Source organism: Tachysurus vachellii, chromosome 5 (assembly GCF_030014155.1).
Source record: "Tachysurus vachellii isolate PV-2020 chromosome 5, HZAU_Pvac_v1, whole genome shotgun sequence".
NCBI lineage: Eukaryota > Metazoa > Chordata > Actinopteri > Siluriformes > Bagridae > Tachysurus > Tachysurus vachellii.
The window spans coordinates 2,322,501-2,347,116 of record NC_083464.1 but is presented as its reverse complement, the minus strand read 5'-3'; the positions used below and the strand labels follow the sequence as shown (position 1 = coordinate 2,347,116).

The 24,616-nt window shown below is 40.8% G+C and overlaps 1 protein-coding gene across 5 annotated transcripts in view; it reads right to left on the bottom strand.

Moving 5' to 3' along the window:
* Window positions 1-13,251: 13,251 nt before the first annotated feature.
* Window positions 13,252-24,616, bottom strand: part of arhgap29a (Rho GTPase activating protein 29a) — a 52,364-nt gene continuing 40,999 nt past the window's right edge. For 4 of the 5 annotated variants that reach the window (XM_060869499.1, XM_060869498.1, XM_060869502.1 and 1 more), the window contains 10 exons: window positions 23,813-23,970; window positions 20,405-20,533; window positions 18,407-18,505; window positions 17,005-17,168; window positions 16,724-16,912; window positions 16,499-16,636; window positions 16,168-16,400; window positions 15,754-16,051; window positions 15,502-15,616; window positions 13,252-14,611 (listed from right to left, as the gene is read on the bottom strand). In XM_060869499.1, the coding sequence (XP_060725482.1) occupies window positions 13,746-14,611; window positions 15,502-15,616; window positions 15,754-16,051; window positions 16,168-16,400; window positions 16,499-16,636; window positions 16,724-16,912; window positions 17,005-17,168; window positions 18,407-18,505; window positions 20,405-20,533; window positions 23,813-23,970 (2,389 nt within the window). In that variant the 3' untranslated portion in view covers window positions 13,252-13,745. The remainder of the gene's footprint in view (window positions 14,612-15,501; window positions 15,617-15,753; window positions 16,052-16,167; window positions 16,401-16,498; window positions 16,637-16,723; window positions 16,913-17,004; window positions 17,169-18,406; window positions 18,506-20,404; window positions 20,534-23,812; window positions 23,971-24,616) is intronic. The other variant, XM_060869500.1, reaches the window with a different exon arrangement.

Below are 24,616 nucleotides of genomic sequence, written 5' to 3'. Positions count from 1 at the left end.
AGAGAGAGAGAGAGAGAAACAGAGAGAGAGAAACAGAGAGAGAGAGAAAAGAGAGAGAGAGAGAGAGAGAGAGAGAGAGAGAAACAGAGAGAGAGAGAGAGAGAGAGAGAGAGAGAGAGAGCAAGAGAGAGAGAGAGAGAAAAGAGAGAGAGAGAGCAAGAGAGACAGAGAGAGAGAGAGAGAGAGAGAGAATGATAAACCAGATTTTACTCAGCCACATCACCATCATATAATCTAATACATCCTGTACATATACACACATATATATGGAATGCACCTTTTTTTTGCTAATGCTTAACAGGCTATAACATGACTCAAAGCTAACAGCACAAAGACATTTACATAATGAATCTTAAACAGTAGTTCAACCATAAATAAAATCATGGTATCTCAGGGCAGCTACCAGGGGAGACTGTGTTATACAGTATAGGCGAAGTAAGTTTGGTCAAACAGTCTTTTCAGTACGGGCCTCAAATTATTGGAATTGTCTCCCTACTGAACTCAGAAAGAGCACCAGCTATTCATCATTTATACTCAAACTCAAGAAATGGATTAAAAACACACAAAATTGCAATCATCAATAGTTAACTTATTTTATCTTTGGTACTGCCCATTTTTCTATTGTATTTATTATTATCTATTTAGTGTTTTAATCTGTTTTGTGTTTTTCATGTGTTTAATTTTTGTACTATGATATTGTGTTGACCTGCCAAGGGACTGCAGATGAAAAGCTAATTCTGACACATTTACATTTTGAGTGTAAACAAAAAATGTTGATTGATGTGCATTGTCCCTTTCAAATAAATGAATAAATAAATAAATAAAAGAATAAAATGTTTTCCTGAAAAAATCCTCTGAGCTCCTGTTGTACTGGCAGCCTCGCTTAAAGATGCATAAACATATAGGAGTTATGTAGAATAGTATGTAGAACGTGAAGACACGTTCTCCTCACACCTCCAGGGTTGGGAGTTCGATTCCCACCTCCACCTTGTGTGTGTGTGTTTGGAGTTTGCATGTTCTCCCCGTGCCTCAGGGGTTTCCTCCGGGTACTCCGGTTTCCTCCCCCAGTCCAAAGACATGCCTGGTAGGTTGATTGGCATCTCTGGAAAATTGTCCGTAGTGTGTGATTGTGTGAGTGAATGAGAGTGTGTGTGTGTGTGTGTGTGTGTATGTGATGGGTTGGCACTCCGTCCAGGGTGTATCCTGCCTTGATGCCCGATGACGCCTGAGATAGGCACAGGCTCACCGTGACCCGAGGTAGTTTGGATAAGCGGTAGAAAATGAGTGAGAGAGAGAGAGAGTGAGATAAATCTAATGTTAATGAGAGTAAAATTCTATTCCAAGAGAAAAAACTTTTGGGTTTTGGAGGGACCTGTGACAGTCCAGACAGCTCTATTTTGTGACTTTATTGACTGAATTGATTAACTATGAATAAATGTGTGGAGTTTAATTGCTTGCATAATCTATTTAGATAATGTTTCTGAAAGTAAAAGCTCAAACTTTCAACAGAATCCACCAAGTGGCAAAAAAAGCACTGATGGAAGTCATTTGCATAACTAATTTGCATAATGGATCTTAAAAGAAATCAGCCACGAATGAAAGGTAGAATCCACAAATTTAGAGAAAGTCATTTGCATAATAGCATCTTCTTTAGTTTAGGTTTAGTAATGAACTATTTCTAAACAATTAATATGTAACTTATTAATTAAACTCTCATTAATTTATTAATATTTATTGTAAGTTATTGTGGATTATTTATTAAATAACTCACATATTTGCCAAATCCTGATCCTGAGTATGTCAAAGTTAATAACCTGACTATGAATATAATTCACAGAGTATTTATCTAGCAGCAATAGTCATTTACATAAATCATTTGCATAATTACATGCTAATTATCCAGCATTTGACATAAACCCCCCTTTTCTTACAGCTCATAAAGTGAAATCAATGATAGCTAACAGTTTCTGCTAATTATCCAAATATCATTTGCATATTAATTTGCATAATGTCCTTACAGTAAGCTTTAAAGAATAAATGAAAACAAAAGAAATACCAATCAGCTTGAAGTCATTTGCATAATGGGATTTTAAGGTTTAGCTTGCTTGAAAGAAAGCAAACGTTTACTAATCAGCTTAAAATTGCATAATACATATTATATTTTATCCTTTTTTGGTCATATTGCCTCTATACATACGGTGCTCATAAATATTGCCACCCTTAGTAAAAATAAGCAAAATGGTGTACAAAAAAAGCTCAAAAGATTATAATTAATTTATTTGTTTCCCCCCCAGAAAATGTATCGTCCTAATTACTACTTTTGATTCTGTTTTCTCTTAAAATATGAGTATTATTTAAAAACATTGTTCTTTTCTATATCCATTATTCATTCATTCATTCATTCATCTTCTACCGCTTATCCGAACTACCTCGGGTCACGGGGAGCCTGTGCCTATCTCAGGCGTCATCAGGCATCAAGGCAGGATACACCCTGGACGGAGTGCCAACCCATCACAGGGCACACACACACTCTCATTCACTCACGCAATCACACACTATGGACAATTTTCCAGAGATGCCAATCAACCTACCATGCATGTCTTTGGACCGGGGGAGGAAACCGGAGTACCCAGAGGAAACCCCCGAGGCACGGGGAGAACATGCAAACTCCACACACACAAGGTGGAGGCGTATATTCATTATATTGTTTAGATTTTGCTCCCAGACTTCATGAACCCGCCATAGAAACCAGTGTGTTTGAGGTCTTTGTCTTGTTTGAACATCCATCATGTCCACAGTTTCTGCTTCTTTACCGATGTGATTTATCTCATTCACGTCTCCTTTCATGGCCTTAGTTTTGGCTTTTTGCTGGATTACAACCAAGCAGCACAGTCAAAAAAGCCACCGTTAACCCTAAGGCCGGTGCACAGGAGCCTGTCATCTCTGCTTCATGTGTCTCATAGGTTTGCTCTCCTAAGTGAAGCTCAGTGAAGATCTGCTGTACAGTAGATGATGAACATGGAGGTGGCTTTGAACTGCTGTTATCTGATTATCTGTTTGCTTTGTTAGAAAGGAGTTTATATTATTTTTAGAATGAATTCAGAAATAATGCTCGTACTTTTAAGTTGTTCTAAAGCTCCTGGTTACACAAGTTCACTTGACCATATAGTGCACAGTTATAGACATCCGTCTCACTGTTAGTCTGACTGACAGAACGTTGTGAGGTCTTGCTTGGAGATGATTGTATAAACTTTTCACCTGCGCATTGTCCGATCTATAATACTGACAGGGATGTTTAAGGTCTTTTGTGCAGCTCTGAAGCTTTTTCCGTTCGATTTAAAACGACGTCCTTGAGATCTTTAGGAAGCTTCTTGATCGATATAATGAATAGCATATGCTTATATTTTAAAATAACGTGCAAATACTTTTGGTTTTTAAACATTCCTTTGCTTTTAATTGTATTTTTATTCTATTGTGAAAGATCTATGTTTTTTAATCTGGGAACCATCAATGAAGCTCAAATTGATTTTTTTTTTTACTCTGTAAATATATTCTTAATGTATGGGTTAAAGATAAACCTCTGAGAGCTGGTCACTGGTAAACTTTTATAAAAATGTCCACTGTTAAAAGCATTATACAAATAAATTAAATTGAATTGATTTGAACTGAATTAACCTTCTAAATATTTACTTTACATGGTGGTGTCACTTTTATGTTATTGTGTGACTCTAGCTGAGGTCTTAACACACTGTAAAGTGTCACTCAGTATCTAACACACAGCTCCTGTTCTATAGTGGAGATGTACAGCACATTGTTATAGCAGCACTGACCTCTAGTGGCGATCACAATGAATCACACTTTCCTCAGCGTGCCAAAAGGCTTTCCAGGATACAGTTTTATTAAAGTACATGAGGATTTTGAATAGAACTATAAAGTGAAAAAGGCAGGAAAGGCATAAAATCCAACATGGATATATTTTTCAAGGCATTTTTTAAATTAAAGTCCAATAGTTATTGTGCAAAGTGCCGGATATTCATCCCTAGGTGCAGTAGTTATTGTGGACTGATTAATAATAATAATAAATGCATTATTTCTAATGATTCACTCCCAGAGTTGGGGATTTACATCATGGTTAAGCCGATAAAATGGCAACCTAACACAGGGTGGCCTGTCTCTGGGGTAAGTACCTGAGTGTGAGGAGGTGTAGATAGGATGACAGGTAAGAAAGGACAGAACTGCCTATTGTGGGGGAAAGAAGCTATTGTCTGTTTGCGTCAAATTAATTCATCCATTATTTTTTTCAGAAATGGTGGATACATACTGTTTATGTATAATATTAGCTCTAAATATGTTGGATAAACTATTTAGGGAAATAGTAGCTCAGTGGTTATGATATTAACTTACAGATGTATATTTATATCAGCGTTTTAATTAATGTGAACTTTATTAGGGTTTTTCACACAGAACTTAACCTGGAATTAGGGAAGGGGTGCCAAAACCTTTGCATATACATACTGTCAGACGCTCTAACCTTTAGTGTATAGTTACAGAGTTAAGGAAATAGATAAGTAGATAAAACAAACCATGAATGAAAACTGATCTGAGCTGATATTATATTACACTGTATGACTAAAGTACACAGGTGAGATACTAGAACTGAGTCATACTATAACTTACACTATTTATACTGAATTATACTGAAGTTTACTACAAACACAAACGCATTTAGAATAAAAAATCCTGTTCATTTGAACAGGAAGTTCAAGTTTAAGACCAGCCTGTAAACCCTAAAGTAATATTAAATCAAATAACTGAAGTCAAAATATCATGGTACATTTTTCTGAATATTCACAACATGTGGACATTTGTTTAAGGGGATGAACGCTTATGGAAGACGAATGAGTTATATATTGTATATCGTCGCTGTCAGACGGAAACCTCGTATCTCCAAAACCGTTATCTTTCAGGAAATTAAAAAAACGTGAAGCTCTCCCGCGGAGTGAGGAAGAGGTGGACAGTTGAAGTGTCCAATGGAGTTATGAGATTTGCGCTCAAGCTATTTTCAAGACTTTAGATTGGTTAATAACTTGTAAAAATAACAGACCCACGTGGGGACTGACCAATAGCATCGATATGTGAAAAAATATGAAATTGACCAAATTTGGACATACGAGGTTTCCGCCCGACAGCAACGATATGGTCCTATTCCAAACTATTTCTTTAAAGAAAACAGAAAGGGGCACAAACGTTTGCTCCCCCTTTTAGCTCCTATAACTACACCATGGTACTACAACTACAACGCTCTTCTTAAATATGAGCTTAGTTCATTATTTACTCTTTCTTCTTATCACTACAACATGAGATTTTGCTTTGTAAGAGTTTCCTGAGACTTATTTATATTAAAATAAACAGTTATGTTTGCACAGAGGAACGAGCGTCACTTTACACCAGACACTGGGAACCGTCCTGATAGACGACTGATTCTTCACAGAGTTTCTGAAATCTGCTTTGTTTGTTTCAGCGTCTCAGCATTCTGCTGAAGTTCCTCACAAAGCCGGTGCCAAAGTTCACATTCCGTCCTCCTCCATCTGACAGCTCAATGCTGCGCTCTAATTACAGCCGAACCGTGTCAGATTGAGTCGCACCACCCGTGAGGAGAACGTCATGCTAATGATATCCACAACACGTTCCCGCCTGCTCATGCTGACCTGCACAAAGAACACAATCATATTCATAAAATTCCTAAAGGAACACAATAATAAGACGTCAGAAACGTATTCTGCAGGATAAATAAGCTGATTTATTTATCACAACATTAAACACACGGATGTTCTGAAAAATAAAACAGTGTACAGTTGTAGTAATTCATCAATGACTAGTGATGTGTGACTAGAGTGGAAAGTGTGTGACTAGGGTGGAGAGTGTGTGACTAGGGTGAAGGGTGTGTGATTAGGGGGGAGAATGTGTGATTAGGGTGAAGGGTGTGTGATTAGGGTGGAGAACGTGTGATTAGGGTGAAAGATGTGATGGGTGGAGGGTGTGTTATTAGGGAGGAGAGTGTGTGATTAGGGTGAAGGGTGTGTGATTAGGCTGGAGAATGTGTGATTAGGGTGAAGGGTGTGTGATTAGGGTGAAAGATGTGATGGGTGGAGGGTGTGTTATTAGGGTGGAGAGTGTGTGATTAGGGTGAAGGGTGTGTGATTAGGCTGGAGAATGTGTGATTAGGGTGAAGGGTGTGTGATTAGGCTGGAGAATGTGTGATTAGGGTGAAAGATGTGATGGTGGAGGGTGTGTTATTAGGGTGGAGAGTGTGTGATTAGGGTGGAGAGTGTGTGATTAGTGTGGCGGGTGTCGATTAAGGTGGAAAGTGTGTGATTAGGGTGGAGAGTGTGTGATTAGGGTGAAAGATGTGATTGGGGTGGAGGGTGTGTTATTAGGGTGGAGAGTGTGTGATTGGGTGGAGGGTGTTTGATTGGGGTAGAGAGTGCTGTGATTAGGGTGGAGGGTGTGTGATTTAGTGGAGGGTGTGTGATTGGGGTAGAGAGTGCTGTGATTAGGGTGGAGGGTGTGTGACTGGGGTATAGGGTGTGTGATTAGGGTGGAGGGTGTGTGACTGGGGTGGAGGGTGTGTGATTAGGGTGGAGGGTGTGTGACTGGGGTGGAGGGTGTGTGATTAGGGTGGAGGGTGTGTGATTAGGGTGGAGGGTGTGTGATTGGGGGGTGCTGTGCTGTGTGTGGTGTAGCTAAAGGTTTTTCTGAGCGTCTTTCTGAATAAACTCTAAATGTGAGTAAAGCAAAGAGTCCGAGCCTCTGTATGATCTTCAGGAGCAGTGAAGTGTGGAGTGAAGAACATGAAGAACATGAAGAACATGAAGAACATGAAGAACTGAGACAGAGGACAGAGTGAGCAGTGGGTCAGAGGGGGACCTGAGATTATGGTCTCTCACTCTGTCTGTGTTTCTCACGTCCTTCTTGGACCTCACCACGTTCCTCAAGCCCTCTGGATTCTCAAATGTTTTGTTGGCTTCACTTACTTACTTACTTACTTACTTTACTACACACACACACACACACACACACACACACAAACACACACACACACACACACACACACACACACACCATTACTCATGTTAACATCTTCTTCAGGTTGCTTTACACTCAGGTTAAATCTGAATATGTGACCACTTTGGGTGGAGTTTATCTCAGAACCACATCACACATTCACAAGACACCTGATGGAGCACACAGTACACACGGCAGCAAAAGCTCTGAGGTGTGAGTATGTGTGTATTTTCTCAGCTCAGCTGATGTCCCCTGAGAAATGCTTGTAGTGTGTGAGTGAAAGATGAGAGTGGAGAACCGTAACACCGGAGCTCTCTGAGGTCTGCAGGGAACGCTGATGTGGCCTTCTGCCCAGAGCTACACACTTCTCCACTCCAGCAGGAGAGAGAGACAAGTTCCCCTCAGGGAAGAGATCACAGATACACCTTCACCACCAACACACAAGTACTGAGAGGAAGGTGATGCTGTGGAACCAGCAGGTGGCACTGTTCAAGATTTTAACATCCTGCATGTTTAAGACTCAGAGTTACCAATCGATTTTATTATGATCCAAACTTAATAATAAATATAATATTAACATTTATTATATTAGCGTTATTAACACTCATAATAACATTTAAAAAATACTGAGGATTTTATCATCTGTTGTTGGGGTCTTGAGAACTTTGGAACAGTCAAAGATGTAAGATGTTTTATTTTTTATTTAACTTCGAAAGAGGGAATAAAGAGAGGACGGAATGGTTCTAGCTTCTGTAGTGTAAGTAAGAGTAGGAACTTGTTTCATGGTGATTCCTGACATTTCATGTCATTATAAATAAATAAATAAATAAATAATTAGTGTCAATATTTACCAAATAAAAACAGTTAAAGGGGGGGTCTCCGAATTTTTGAGAAACGCTTCAGAAAACTGAGTCGAATAATAAAGAAAAAACAAAACAAACGTGTAGCCAATGAGCAGAAAGGGGCGTGTCTTGTCAATATGGGCGGAGAGAGTGTTCAGTGCGCATGTGTGACATTAGCAGAAAGCGGTTTTAACATTGACATGGAGGATAAAAACAAAGAAAGAAAGCGAAGAAAGACTTACGATAAGGTAAGAAGTAGGACGTGTTAATATAGGATCAGCTTTCCAGCGCTGGAGAGAACTGAAGGAGCAGGAAGTTGGTCACATATTCACAGATTGGAGTTTCCTGAGTCAATAACTCCTGAGCTAAACACTGTTACTACACAAATAACACCTCTTTTCTATCGTAGTAATGTAGAGACGCAGCTACAACCGTGTTTTGTGTAGTAACAGTGTTTAGCTCAGGAGTTATTGACTCGGGAAACTCCAATCTGTGAATATGTGACCAACTTTACTTAAGACGCCGAGGCGCTTTTTTCCTTCTCGATAGGTGAGTAACGTTGGTTTTGCTTTGTTACACAGAACTAATATATGTCTTTGTCCTTTACATGATTATGTTTGTGTGTCATTTTTGCTTGTTTGTTTATCTACAATCGTATTGTTCTTCACTTCAGCTATGATAAAGACACATTTCTTTCCGTTAGTTGCCTGGGTTACGTATGTACGTGTGGGCGGAGCTATCAATACAGGGGTGGGACCCATTTGGGTTAGGGGCGTGTTTGTTTTGGTGATTTCACATGTCGACATCGGCTTTCAAAAATCAGAGACCCCACCTTTAATGCTTAACAAATGAATACTGTATAATGAGATTACAGGCAAATGAGAACCTTCATCGTGATTATTTTCCTATAACAGTGTTTTTATTCCTGGTGAACTTTCTTCAGCCATAATAAACAGATCTACGAGTGTGTTTCCTGTTCCACTTGTTCATGGGAACGATATAAAAGAAACAATGGATATATTTTTGAAGATTTTTCCACTGTTATATTTTCCTTCTCACCAGGTTCCTTTTTACACTCGTGTAGCAGTTTGGGATGTGACAGAAATGGAAGTGGTAGAGATGAGTAAGTGCTGCGAGGCCGTGGCGTCTGAGGCTCCTGCCTCGAGTCGAGCCAACAGGATGCTACGTTCCACACAGTTTGGCTTCCGTGTAATCAGATCTGCATCCAGCAAACACACCACTATGCTTCCAGCCTCTGTTTCAGCCTCGTCTGACACGCTGATTTATAAACAGAGAAACCGCACGGAGCCTCTAAACACCATCGGATGGAATTAGGCTTCCGCAGACGCACAAGTGATGTCCAACTCGCTGAGCGTTTGCGTAGAAAACAGGATGGACAAAGGAAACGCAGATTTCCTGCTACTAAAAATACCTAATGAAGCTAAACCCTGGAGCGAGAGTGAGTCATGAGAGAGAGAGTCTGAGATGCAGCAGGTAGCACCGATGTATAACACACACACACACTCACACACACACTCACACACACACTCACACACACACACTCACACACACACACACACACACACTCACACTCACACACACACACACTCACACACATAGTCACACACACACACACACTCACACAAATACACACACAGTCACACAGTCACACACACACACTCACACTCACACACGCACAAACACACACACTCACACACAAACACACTCACACAGACACACACACAAACACTTGCACACACACTCACACACACTCACACACACACAGACACACACACTCTCGCACTCTCACACACACACAAACACTTGCACACACACTCTCACACTCTCTCACACACACAAACACTCGCACACACACACTCACACATACACTCTCTCACACACACACTCTCACACACTCACACACACACAAATACACACACGCACAAACACTCGCGCACACACTCACACACACAAACACACTCACACAGACACACACAAACACTCACACAAACACTCACACACACACACAAATACAAACCCACACACTCTCGCAGTCTCACACACACTCACAGGTACACTCTGTCACACACACAAACACTCGCACACACATAAATGCACACACACTCTCGCACTCTCACACACACATAAACACTCGCACACACACACACACTCACACGTACACTCTCTCTCACACACACACACACACACACACACACACACTCACACTCTCGCACTCTCACACACACATAAACACTCGCACACACACACACACACTCACACGTACACTCTCTCACACACACACACACACACACACACACACACACTCACACGTACACTCTCTCACACACACATACACTCACACACAAATACACACACACACTCGCACCCTCACACACACACTCCCACACACACATCCTGCGTACTTCACTCTGCACTCCTCAGCATGGCTGGAAGATGTTCAGTTCCCTTAAAATACAATGGAGCTGAGTTTAATAAAACAAGCTCCGGAAACAGATTTCCTCCCTGTCGGATCTCTGAGGGGTTTTTCACCACTGAGAGACACAGTGTGTAGGAGCGAGACAGAGAGATTCAGAACTCCTCCAGCTCCACATCCACATTATGAAGTGTTTAATTTACGCCTCTGAGACAGCCAGAGTTTTCTCACATAGAATTCTCTGAGACGAACTTTTGAACCTGACACAACAGGGCTAGAAAATGTGGACTGAGCAAGAATAAAGCTCATCACCCTGAACTTAGTTATTATCTTTTTATTCCTCTTATACAACAGCAGCTTAGCAGCAATATGCTATTTACTGTAGAAACTACTGTCAGAGCTGCTGTGATAGAAAAGGACTCAGGACTCAGAATGGAAAAAAGTACAAAAGGGAAAATAAAACTTTCTGTCTCTCTCTTTCACATTTCCTTGCATTTCTTTGGGATGTTAATCATTATAATAAACTCTTAGTAAGAAACAACAGGGCAATTTAAATTCCCAAAATGGTGCCGTAATTAAAATCAGCAGCACAACGTGGTGATTATGGAGCAGGTCACGGAAAGGACACATGGGAAAGACACACAGACAGACGGAAATACAGACGAATACAGTCTCCTCCTGACCGAGACAATTACAGCAGTGCTGCTTTTTATACTGTGACACACACAAACACACACACACAAACACACACACACACACACACACACACACACACACAGCCAACCAGCAGCTGACTGTCAACATTCAGAAGCCCCTTTCCATACCATCCAGTGTGTGTCTGTGTGTGTGTGTGTGTTGCAGTGTGTATGTCACTTTATCTCATTATACATTATAATGCCAATATTATAGACACTGACACTTAGTCTCCACAGAGACACATATGTAGGTCACATGCATGTTTCCAAACACAAGACATGTGAGTGATATGTATGTGAACCTGTCACTAAGCTTTGTCTTTCTCTCACACACACACACACACACACACTCTTATCTCAGCCCATCTGATTAGTTGCTAAGGCTTTATCCAGCCAGCGATTTCCCGCCGATCTGAATGAGAAAGGCGTCGGAGGAGCGAGAAAGCTTTCGTTCCTTCACCCAACATTTCCATATGAAAGCCAATAAACAGCTTTTCTAACACTGATGCCTTTCTCTCGTGCCTTACGCTTTCCCTTTTCTCTAAGCAGGGGGTCGTCATCCGCTGGAGCGTGCTACACACAGCCCTCAGGATCAAAAGTGGACAAACCAATATTAAAAATAAACACTATATCGAGGTCCATCATGCACTCTGATATCTCGTTGTATTCAGCGGCTGCAGAAGGATCCATCCTGCACGAAGTTGTCCATGAAGTCGACACAAAGCTAACATGATGCTAACACCACCGTGCTTCACAGTGCACATGGTGTTCTTAGGCTGTTCATCCGTGTTGGGTTTCTTCTAGATGTAAATCTTTATGCCAGCTCTGAAAAGTTTAGAGAACGTTTCTCCACATGAATCATAGTCTCTGACCCACATGTTGTCCGGCTCCAGACAAGATTTTATGTGCTTACTCACTCCAGGTTGCTTCGATGACTAATCCCATTTCTACCCACTCACTGACGGTGGACAGTCTCCTCTAGGAAGCTCACTAGTGGATATATTTCCTGTGCAGTTCGATTGGAGCTGAGTTCTATATAACTCATGTAATATACACAATAGACTCTAATTTAATAAACTACACAGTTCATTATATAAGCGCTGAGAATTACAACATTTATCAGACTGTATATTTATAATCACACCCCCAGTGTCACCCATATGAGGATGAGGTTCCCCTTTGAGTCTGGTTCCTCTCAAGGTTTCTTCCTTTACCATCTAAGGGAGTTTTTCCTCCCCACAGTCACCTGAGTCACCTCAGACTTGCTCATTGGGGATAAATACATACACATTTAAATATATCTAATATTAATCTTGACTTTTATATTATATTAATCTTCGTATTATTCTTTATAATAACTTTTTGTTCTATGTTTATGTTCTGTAAAGCTGCTTTGAGACGACGTAAACTGTAAAAAGCGCCATACAAATAAACTTGAACTGAATTGAATAGAATTAAAGTTCTTCCAATAGGATATGCGGTGCGCTACACGTATCACACTGAGATGACTACGAGGCTTAATTACAAATAACTCACTATTAATGTTACGGTTAAGACCTGTTACATATCGTCGCTGTCGGGCAGAAACCTTGTATGTCCAAATTTGGTCAATTTCATATTTTTTCACATATCGATGCTATTGGTCAGTCCCCACGTGGGTCTGTTATTTTTACAAGTTATTAACCAATCTAAAGTCTTGAAAATAGCTTGAGCGCAAATCTCATAACTCCATTGGACACTTCAACTGTCCACCTCTTCCTCACTCCGCGGGAGAGCTTCACAGCATATTTCTCCTCAAGAAGAGTCGCAACGAATCAACACGTCTTCTGAGGTAAATGTCTTCAAAACACTGGGCTCAAAGAAAAAAAAATCTTGACCCCCGCTAGTTCTGGTGCTCGTCTGAGGACAGGAATTTAGCGCAAGACAATCCACTGTAACGCGGACTAAACCCTGTGCACTGCAGATAAGGTACGGCGTTTTTTTAATTTCCTGAAAAATAACGGTTTTGGAGATACGAGGATTCCGTCTGACAGTGACGATATGTAGAGTGTGCTTATAAAGGCAAATAACACATAACATTGCAATCATAAAATTCTACACTATCTATTTAATGAATAAAAGGTATTGTGAGCTCAAGCCCTTAACCATAACCACGGTACTTCTACACGTCCTTATATGATTCATTCAGGCAAATTGATGACACCGAACACCTGCAAAAAAGTTTTGATGAACTTGTTTTTGGTGTAAAAAGGTACATAATACACTGTAACATGCATATATTAAAGGTTCAGTACAACGACAATGATAAAAAAGTGAAATTGCACAATGACGCTGGAGTCCCTCTATTGGTGTCTTTAACACAGTTTATATCGGATGCAGGATATGTTTCTGTTTCTGATGACTGCAAATCTCCTTAAGTTCAGGTCCATTTCTTTGTTGTTCGTATTAAAAAAAAAAGCTAAATTGACGTGGCGTATAAAAACTAAGTGCATCCTGTATTAATACTGGCTTTTGAGCTTGTTCCATCATCACAAGCTGCCGTCTCCAAACACAAGGAGTAATATATTAATATATATAAAGCTTATAATACATATATATATATATATATATATGTGTGTGTGTGTGTGTGTGTGTGTGTGTGTGTATAAAAATGTGTCCTCAAAATGTGTTCATAAAATCATCTTTATACAGTATGTATGTATAGAGTTCTCATACAAAGTGGGCTTCTCGGTTCTCAAAGTCCTGCATGTGTTTGGCTCGCAGTCTGGGGTAAACCGGTTTGGTCTGGATTGGACTGAGCTCGGGGTCTTGAGAAGGATCTTCGTCCACAGAGACCTCCAGGCCAAACTCATCCTCATCTACTCCTTCCTCCACCTCGTCGTCCTCGTCGTCTTCCTCATCCTCCATGTTGTTAGCGTTCGTCACGTCTTCTTTCATGGTAGGGCTTTTGTCCTCTGATGCTTTTTTTGTTAAAGTCTGATCTTGCGCTAACATTTGATCTAGAGCTAAAACTTTGTCCCGGTTCCCTGGCGGTTTGTAGAAAGTCCCCGGCGGAGGCTGGAGGGTGCGAGGGGGTCTAAAGGCGTTCTGGACACGACTGTAGTCGACTACATCTGTCTTGCTAATGCAAGTGCTGCTGTTAGTGTTGTTACACGATGGCGTGGAGGTGGAAGAAAGTGTGACGTGACTTATTTCCGTCTCTCCGGGGAGTTTGGCCACGATCATGGCCGTGCGAGGAGTGATGCCGTAGGTTTTATACTGTTTATCCCAAGTCCTGCGCAGCGTGTGAGTGTCTATATACATGTTCCTGTAATGATTAGCAGCTCTGCCTTTGGGTTTCTCCTCTTCTGAAGCCTCTTTGATGGCAGGGTCGTCACTTTTCACGACCGAGGGGTCGGCAGCGGAGTTGCGGGCGTTCAGAAACCGCTCAGGAGGCATGCTCATGGGGCGCGCGCCTGGTTTGGGACGTGGCCGAAGCTGCACTCTGCTGACGTGGCCCTGTCTGACCAGTCGGGGTGAGTTCCGCACTTCGGGTACCCTCGAGGAGAGCACACCGTTCATGCTCTCAGGTTCAACTACAAGAAAAGGAACATAAGATTGTCATTTTCAAAATATTTATTCTTATTGTTATAGTGCACCATACCAACTCAAATTAAATGCACTGTGCTAACAAAAAATGGCTGCCAGATATTTATGCCCCTTTTCCACCGGGGCAGTTTGAGTGCTGGTTCGGAGCCTAATTTAGAACCAGTTCTTTCTTTTTCGACAGCCAAAGCACCGGCTCTGAACCAGGAAAAGTGGTTCTTAAGTAGCACCAAAACATTGCTGGTCTATACTTAAGAACCGCTTGTGTCAGGGGCTGTGGGCGGGGCTGGGGGCGGGGCTACTGTTAGCGCATTTGATAATGTACCTTAAGTATACTAATGTTTAATACACTTTTACTTTACCGCGATATGATACATTATCAGCACACATGATAGTAAGTAGCTACATGCTAAGGCTAACTTTTTTCTGTGTTAATGATAAAATAACGTTATGTACTTTCTCCATTACAACCTCCGTTTATACAGATTACATGGAGCTGCACGTACACGTTGGATTCGTCACGTTTGGGTGTTAATGTAGGTTCACAAAGCCATGAGCATTAACAGTAAAGCAACATCCGCCATTGTTGATGTGTTTGTGTTTGCCGCTGCTGCGCTAACGTTGCTGTGTAACGTGACACGTATACAGTGACGTCAGACTCGGCTCTGTGATGCTCTCTAACTGATGGAAAGGCAAACCGGTTCTTAGAAGGTTCACCAGTGGAACCAACTTTGAACCAGCACCAGCGCTAGCTCTGAACCAGCACCCGGGTCTTTTTGGTGGAAAAGGGGTATTAGTGCACTACACAGGGACCAACTTCACTTATTTACTATTATTTTTCTTCTGATTATTAATAATACTTGATGTTAATAATACTGACCCGGAGCAAAATCTGTCCCATCAGGCATTGCTTTCACCTCTTTCACCTCCTCCAGTAGGTGTGTAGAGGGAATAACAGATGAGTGCCTTTTATAGGCCTTAGTACTGTGGTGCTGCTGAAACACACAGAAAACACACAATCCAGCTGGTCAGTCTCAATGAAGGAGGTGTGGTTTCTGAGACAGTCATTAAGCTTTATGTGCACTACTGACTCATTCTATAGTATTTGCTGCTCTAATTAAACTCCACACACCTCTTTAATGTCCATTAAGGACCTGGAGTGGCGGTTCAGACGCTGTTCCTTCTCCTGAGAGGTGAGGCGGGATTTGATAGGCAGAGGCGAGCTCTCTTCCATTGGGCTGATGGGAGTGTCGAAGATCAGCTCATAATGCCTGATGAGCAGCTCGACGATCAGCGCCTGGTACGGATAATCGACCAGTGAAGAGAGCGACACCTCAGCATCTGTCTGTCGGGGCTTGATCAGCGTTGGGCCGAAGATGATGCCCAGGTTACTGGCGGTCATTTTGTTCTCATCTGCTTTCTCAGTTACTCTGAACAACACAAGGTGAGCAGATGAGTTAAAGCTGAGCAATAAATAAATAAACAAAATCTGTGTAAAATCCTGGAAAGCTGTGTGTGTGTGTGTGTGTGTGTCTCAGTATCTTACCTGTGCAGGTGCTGCATGAGGAACTGCAGGGTTTTGTGATGTGCAGAAGGCAGCTGCCTCAGAAGGTCTTTCATTTTGAAGAGGACACGTTTGAGCTCGACGCTGATCTGCGCCGGATCGGCGGATGAACCGCCTCGAGACGCCTCCACCTCCTCCATGATGATGCTCTGACTCTCCTTCGCCAGGCCGATGAAGTCATTATAGTAACGGAAAAGGATGAGAGGCTCAGGAAGCTGAAACAAACAGGACATTGAAAGATTTGTTAGTGCACAGTGTTACATAGTTAAGAGCAAAAATTTGCACTCCCTTGTCTTGAGGTATGGAGGTTTACCTGTCGCAGGTAGAGTTTGAGCACGTTGCTGATGTCATGAGGGTACAGATCAGAGAGCTCTACCAAATCTTTCCCGTTCTCAAAAGCTTGGCACAGTTTCTCCACACGTGACTTGGCTCCATTCACCCTGTAGATTCCCTACAAAATAGATGCAGAACGTAAACATTTGTCATGTATATAACCTTCAGGTAAAAACTTAGAGCTAAAGAGTACAGATGAGTGTACCTTAATGCCCAGGGCCCTGTTCTCGATCTCTGAAGTGCACTTCTTGATGATGAACGGGATTCCGTCAGGGCTGTTCCTCGCTGCCTGGGCGAAGTCCACTGCAAACAGATGCAGTTTTCCCTGCAGCTTCTTATGACCACACTGGATGGCCAATGTCTCTAAACACTTCTTATGGCAAGCCAGCGAGCACTGAGCAAGAGACAGAAAGCGTTTCATATTAAATACCTATTTTCAGTGTAAACTAACCTGGCAGAAGCTCTGTGGTAGACAGAAGCGCTCACCTCTTCACACTCTGCACCGTGAAACACCACCAGACTGTCACATTCCCTGCACTTGGATGGAGCGCGCAGTTTCCTCAGCTTGTGGGTCTGTGCCGCCTTGGACATCTGTGTGTTCCGGAAAGGTCCAGGAGAACTCGCCGTTTCCGTCACCATCTCGCTCAAACCTACACCACACACACACACACATACACACACACACACAATTTAGCCCAAAGTGCTCGGCACAGGAGATTCAAGCATGCTGATGGCTAAAGTGCAGTGGCCCGTCCACATTCTTAACATTGTATTAACATTCCGCACATTGTGTCACTTCACAACACTGGGCAGTAATCAGAGACACGGCTCCATGCGAGAGTATTCTCACTGCACAGCAGGACTCAAACTGATCAATAGAAAAGGTCAATACAATAGAATGCACTTTTAAAAACATCTTAAATGTAATACTGCTACACAAAGTGAGCATCTCTGCCTTTAATAAACACTCTGATTTACACATAATGCACCGCAAGCATGGAATAAAACCAATAATACAGCTTTAAAAGAGTTTTTATAATTCCCAGTAAGAACCTGTATAAATGCTCATAAGCACTTATTAAGTGTGTGTTCAAATACCTTCATAATGTCACTTTACAGAAAGGGTTATAATATCTGTTATAAAGAAACACTGTGAAACACTGCAGTGACACTGCACTATAATGCTTTATAACACTGTCTCTGCTGTAGCACCTGTAGTGCTAGTTATAATGCATTATAATCCAGGCTCTGCTATTGCATGTACAATACTGTAATGGCTATAATGCACTATAACACAGTTTCCGCTATAGTAAAAAGCGTTATAATCCAGGCTACTGCTAGTTATAATACATTATAAGACAGGCTCTGCTATTGCATCACTGGTAATAATTAATTGTAATACAGTTTCTGCTATAGTATCTGTTAGTTATAATGCATTATATCCAGGCTGTGCTATAACTACAAAAAGTCTGTGCGTATTACCCATAATGCACTGCCAGCACCAAGGGAGCTTTTGGTGATATCTTATATTGATATTATTAAATTCTTAATTCTAAAACTTTACCTTCTGCATTCATCAAATGTTGTATTTTTTATTTCCTTATATACTTTAGAACAAAAATATGAAACCTTAATCATTTTTAGACTTAAAATTGATATTATAATAAAATGTTTTTATAATATTGCATGTTGTTTTCTTGATTAAATAATAAAGACATTATTTTTAATCTCTTCTGAGCGTCTTCAATATTAAATACAAAATTAATGAAAATATTAAAATCAAATAATTTTAAATAATTGGAATAAAAGCTTAATTAAACTTAAAGTTTAATAATTACATCTATTGTGTGTGTAAATAATATTTATTGTGTTAAAGTCTTAAGGTTACCGGTATCAGAAGGTGAAGGCGGCTCTCTCTCGTCCAGGTCGTCTGCTGAAGACATCGTCCCAGTAGAAGGTGTCCTAGGAAGTCTCCTTTTAAAATCTCCTACAGCGGGACAGAAAAGTACAGCTATGAGCTTCATGACTGCCACACTGTCCATGCACGGTTCCTGCTCTGAGAGCCGTCCTGCTTTCACTTTCAGCTCTCCTGGTTCTCCAAACATCTGATCTGATCTGATCTGAAGTGTAAAGTCCAACCTGGGCCTTTAAGACCTTCTAGAGAAGTGTGTACATGTGAGAAGTCATGACACGCGACCAGAGCCGAGTCCCGCCCGAAACTCGTTCTCGCCTCTGGTCACTAATCAGCCTCAGCCAAGGCTCCTCTCCAACAATGTTAATGAGCGACCACACACACACACATACACACACACACACACACACACTGCTCATCACTGATTTTATGTGAGCGATTAAGATATCTGAACTGCTCAATATTTAACACCTATTATACAATGACATGTAGATTTTCTAAAGAAATAGTGAAAATGCAGGCCATTCATTCAGCACCAGTGGACCCGGGAAAGGGGGCGGGGCATGTGGAGATTGTAAATTAGCATATTCATCAAACCTGGATATTGGAGGGAAACTTTCATATCCTTTCTTGTTTCATTATGTTCTAACATTATATAGTGGAATTTATTACACATTTAAAAAAAGGCTGACTTTTATAACAGTATCGTAATTACATATAACTCATTATAATGTCTGTGCAAAACAACAAAACTGTAGACCCCAAAATTATAATGCATTATAACACAGAGTTGCTTTCACGCCTCTACTGGTTATTATACTTTATAACATGCACCTGTGTTTTCTCTAATTCTACTCAAGTCTCAAGTTTCTGAAAGAATGTAACGTGTAACGTTATATATTAGTACACAATGCCTTATAATCCTCAGCAGGAATCTGTATGAATGTTCATAAGCAACTATTACTAGGGTATGTACTGTATATAACTTCATAATGTCGATTTAGATAATAATATATAATAATGTTTATTTTAGTTCATAATAATATCTGTTCAGAGAAACACTTGAAACACTAATACTGCACTACAATGCATTATAAAACAGCTATAGTATCTGTACTGCTAGTTATAAAGCATTAGAATACAATTCCTCCTGTAGCATCTGTATTACTGATTATAATGCATTATAACTCTGATATGGCATTTGCACTGCTAGTTATAATGCATTATAAACACAGGCAGTATATCAGTAACTAAGAGGCTAGATATAATGTATTCTAAGCCAGGATTAGTATCAGGAGAGCTTGTTATAATGCATTATAACACAGGCTCTGTTATATGATCTGTACTGCAGTTATAATGTAATAATAATTGTAACTGTTTAAAAGTGTCACTAAAACATTTTTAAATAAGAGCTTATTCTCTTGTGTTGTATTTTTTAAACAAATCAAGGTAAGACCGATTAAGTGTATTTAAGAACAGCTGGGTTATTAATGCAGGTGAAATTACAGACATGTTTTTGTGCTCTATTGTTTTCCTGTCATCCATCAAATCCAAGGATTTATTAACACAGAATGACCAGAATCAACACTGGGTCACGTCAACGTGATTATTTCAGTGTGACACGGCTCAGGGCGAGGGCGTAAATTCCTCAGGCATTGTGGGAAAGGAATGCGGAAAAGGCCGTCACTTATCTGCTGCTCATCAGCAGGCTGTGATGGAAGTGTCAGCACTCTGAGTGAAGGTTTCCCGAGGTGATTGAGGGGGGCATTGTCAGCTAAAAGATTAAAGTCAAGCTTTAAAAGTGTGTATGTGCATGTGTGCGTGTGTGTGTGTGTGTGTGTGTGTCAAAGAGAAATCAATGTGTTTGGAAGATTTTAACTCTTAACTGGCCAAATTATAAACCCCTGTAGCTTATATTTTTTGTTTAGTGTGTGTGTGTGTGTGTGTGTGTGTGTGTGTGCATGTTTGTGTTACCTGGACTAGCAGTAGGTGAGTCCATGGAGCGAGATTCGCTGCTGCCCCCCGCACTTTCTGAGTCGCTGCACATGCCCCCTCCCTGACCCGACGTAGTCCAGGGTTTAAACGGAACCTGAATCCGGAGAGCTGAGACACACACACACACACACACACACACACACACACTTGTTTATGAGCCTGACATTTACCCCACATTGTTTATTTCCCACATTAACATGTTGAATACACACTTCAAACAGATGCTAATTAGCAGTTAATCACTGTGGAGTGACGCTACACATCCTCACACTGTATTAATCTTCCACCGTCGTTAACGAGCGACTGATTCAGCCGGGATTAACCTCATCAACTGAACCGCAGCTCAGGAAGATGAACAGAACTTCGACAGACACGAGAGGAGGAGAAGCAGGTCGGAGTGACGTGAAACAAGCGTCTCAGACAAAGAGACAGAAGAATTTAGCTTAGAGACAGGAGTAAAAATAAAGACGTCTGTTGAAGTGGGTGATTGTGTAAGCGGGAGCTCTGAGGCAGAACTTCCTCTTTCTCAGGAAATGTCTGAACTCTAAAAACTAAATCACTTAACACTTTATAAATATGTTTTTAGGAGGATTTTTTTCTTCGTTGGAATTCATTTCGGTTGGGAAACTTTGGTGACTGCAGGATTTTATCTCGTATTTCTGAAGAAACAGATTAATATAATTAAAACTACAAGTTACTACATCATGCAGTGACCCTGCCGGAGGGGCGGAGCATGTCGAGCTGGGGCAGTTTAAATGTGCACTAAATGAAAAAAAAAAAAAATTACTTTTTAATATCACTATTTCAGTTTAGATGCTTATGTGCATTTTTCTGCACAATTACAAAATTTTTATAACTGTAACATTCTAAATCCTTTTTATTATTCTTTATGACGCATTATAACATGTTATGTAGCACAGACTACCTTCTAAAAGCAAAAATGTTACTTAAAGGCATCTTTTCAGAGTAACACTGTAAACACTTGTTATAATGCCTCATAACACATGCTCTGCTATATCATCTACCCTGCTAGTTATAATGTATTACAACGCATGCTCCGCTATAGCATCTGTTCTGCTAGATATAAAGTATTATAACACATGCTGTACTACTATTTATAATGCATTATAACACATGCTGTACCATAGCATCCATCCTGCTAGTTATAATGCATTATAACACATGCTGTACCATAGCATCTATCCTGCTAGTTATAATGCATTATAACACATGCTGTACTATACCATAGCATCTATCCTGCTAGTTATAATGCATTATAACACATGCTGTACCATAGCATCTATCCTGATAGTTATAATGCATTATAACACATGCTGTACCATAGCATCTATCCTGATAGTTATAATGCATTATAACACAGACTATACTATCTATAACATTCTAGTTATTATTTATGGTGCATTATAACACCCTTTATTACACTTAATGTCATCTTCTTTAAAAAAAAACAAAAACATTATTATATAGTGAAAATGTTCACTCGTTCTTCCCCTCCAGCTTCTGTACCCGTTTATCACCTGCCCCGCCCCCTTTCTCAAGCTTCCCCACCATAGAAACCCTCCCCCCTCCCCACCCCTATAGACACCTTTATCAGTATCTGGGCTGATTAGCGGAAGAGAGAGCGAGAGAGTGAGCGTGTGACGGAGAGCATGTACGCCAGGAGCCAGGGGTCAGAGGTCACAGTGTACTTCAGAACATCACACACTTTCTGTCAGGTGATCAGAGGAGTAACAACAACATTACACACACGTGTGTAACTCTGACCTCAGTCAGATTCTGTAGGTATTAAGAGACAAAAGAAGCCGAATGCAGCGATGTGAACTCGCGTGTCGACCGACAGGCTGCAGACTTCCTTCTTTCACTCGCTCTTCTTACGGAGAAATGAAGCTACACACAGAAGACCTCCCACTGTCCTCATATGGAGCTTCACAATAACTTTACATTGTATTTACTTTGACATATATAGTGTTTCCAAAATTATTGGCACCATCGATTAAAAATAAAAAAATAAAAAAACATAAATATTATTATAAAATAAATATATACATTAAAACTATTTTTATTGTGTTCATACTGCTGAATGTTTTTGTGTGCCTGTTTCTCTTTGTCTTTCTCAACATATTTCTCTCTCTCTCTCTCTCTCTCTCTCTCTCTCTCTCTCTCTTTCTCTCCCTCTTTCACTCTCTCTCTCTTTCACTCTCTCTCGCTCTCTTTCGCTCTCTCTCTTTCTCTCTCTCGTTCACTCTCTCTTTCACTGCCTCTCTTTCTCTCTCTCGCTCTCTTTCTCTCTCTCTCTCTCTCTCTCTCTCTTTCTCTCCCTCTTTCACTCTCTCTCTCTTTCACTCTCTCTCGCTCTCTTTCGCTCTCTCTCTTTCTCTCTCTCGTTCACTCTCTCTTTCACTGCCTCTCTTTCTCTCTCTCGCTCTCTTTCGCTCTCTCTCTCTTTCTTTCACTCTCTCTCTTTCACTCTCTCTCGCTCTCTTTCGCTCTCTCTCTCTTTCACTCTCTCTCTCTCTCTCACTCTCTCTCTTTCATTCTCTCTCGCTCTCTTTCTCTCTCTCTCTCTCTCTCTCTCTCTCTCTTTCTTTCACTCTCTCTCTTTCTTTCTCTCACTCTTTCTCTCTCTCTCTCTCTTTCGCTCTCTCTCTCTCACTCTTTCTCTCTCTCTCTCTCACTCTTTCTCTCTCTCTCTCACTCTTTCTCTCTCACTCTCTCTCACTCTTTCGCGCTCTCTCTCTCACTCTTTCTCTCTCCCTCTCTTTCTCTCTCCCTCTCTCTTTCTCTCTCCCTCTCTCTATATGTATATATTATATTTTTATTGATATTTTAAGGAAATGCAAATCTAAAATTGTTTTACTTCTGTATGAAAAACACGCATTAAAAGCAAACATAAATTAGTAAATCTAATAATTATTAATGTTTTATTTAAAAAGAAAAAGTTTTAAAACCTTTAGAAAAAATCCTCCATGTTGAACCAAAACAAATCCTGATCATTTATTTTCATAGCTTTAATTTGAATAAGTTCATTTTTATTTATTATCTGATGTCATAATTCTGGAATGAACTGTAATATTTTAGATTATATTATTGTAATGTAGAGTGAAATTAAATTAAGTGTGAGGTGTGTAAAGTGTGTGTGAGGTGTGTGTAAGGTGTGTGTGAGGTGTGTGTAAGGTGTGTGTGAGGTGTGTAAAGTGTGTGTGAGGTGTGTAAAGTGTGTGTGAGGTGTGTGTAAGGTATCTGTGAGGTGTGTGTAAGGTGTGTGTGAGGTGTGTGTTAGGTGTGTGTGTGTGAGGTGTGTGAGGTATGTGTGTGTATGTGAGGTGTGTGTTAAGTGTGAGGTGTGTTAGTGGTGACGAGTCTCACCCTGGATGTCAGTGCTGCTGTGCGAGCGCCTCTCTGCGATTTTTCCCGAGCGTCTGGGAGCCGGAGCGTCCACCTCGTCCGAGCTTAGACAGTCTCCGGAGGCGATGGACACCTGAGACGACAAACTGGTGCTGACCGACCGCTTGGTCAGAGGAGACCTGAAGCAGGAAAGAACCAGAAGACCATCATGACCTTCATCACCTGGTTCTAGACAGTGAGTCACTACATCATCACAACGTCAGAGGAAACGTCCGCAATCCTACTGCCTCGGAATCTCCAGGAATGTGGAATGGAAACTTACGGCTGGCTTTCCTGCTTCTGTGTGTGTGTGTATGTGTGAGAGTGTGTGTGTGTGTGTGAGTGTGTGCATGTGTATGTGTGTGTGTGTGTGTGTGTTTCGATCTTTTACTTCCTCTCTACAGACAGCTGGAAAAATACACAACTGTCTTTCTGTCTGTCTCTCGTTCTGTTTCTCTCTCTCTCTCTCTCTCTCTCTCTCTCTCTCTCTCTCTCTCTCTCTCTCTCTCTCTCTGCCTGTCTTTCTGTCTCTCACTCTCTCTTTCTTTGTCTTTCTCACCCCTGCACTGACTGTCTCTCTTTTTTGTGTGCCTCTTTCTCTTTGTCTTTCTCAACATATTTCTCTCTCTCTCTCTCTCTCTCTCTCTCTCAGTTTCATTTTTTTGGGCTTCATCTGTGTTGGAGGGCTAGAGCAAAAACAGGAGTAATAAAATAAAATGACAAAACAATTAAAAATGAAATAAAATGAAATATAATAAAAATAATTAAAGAACATGAATTAAACAC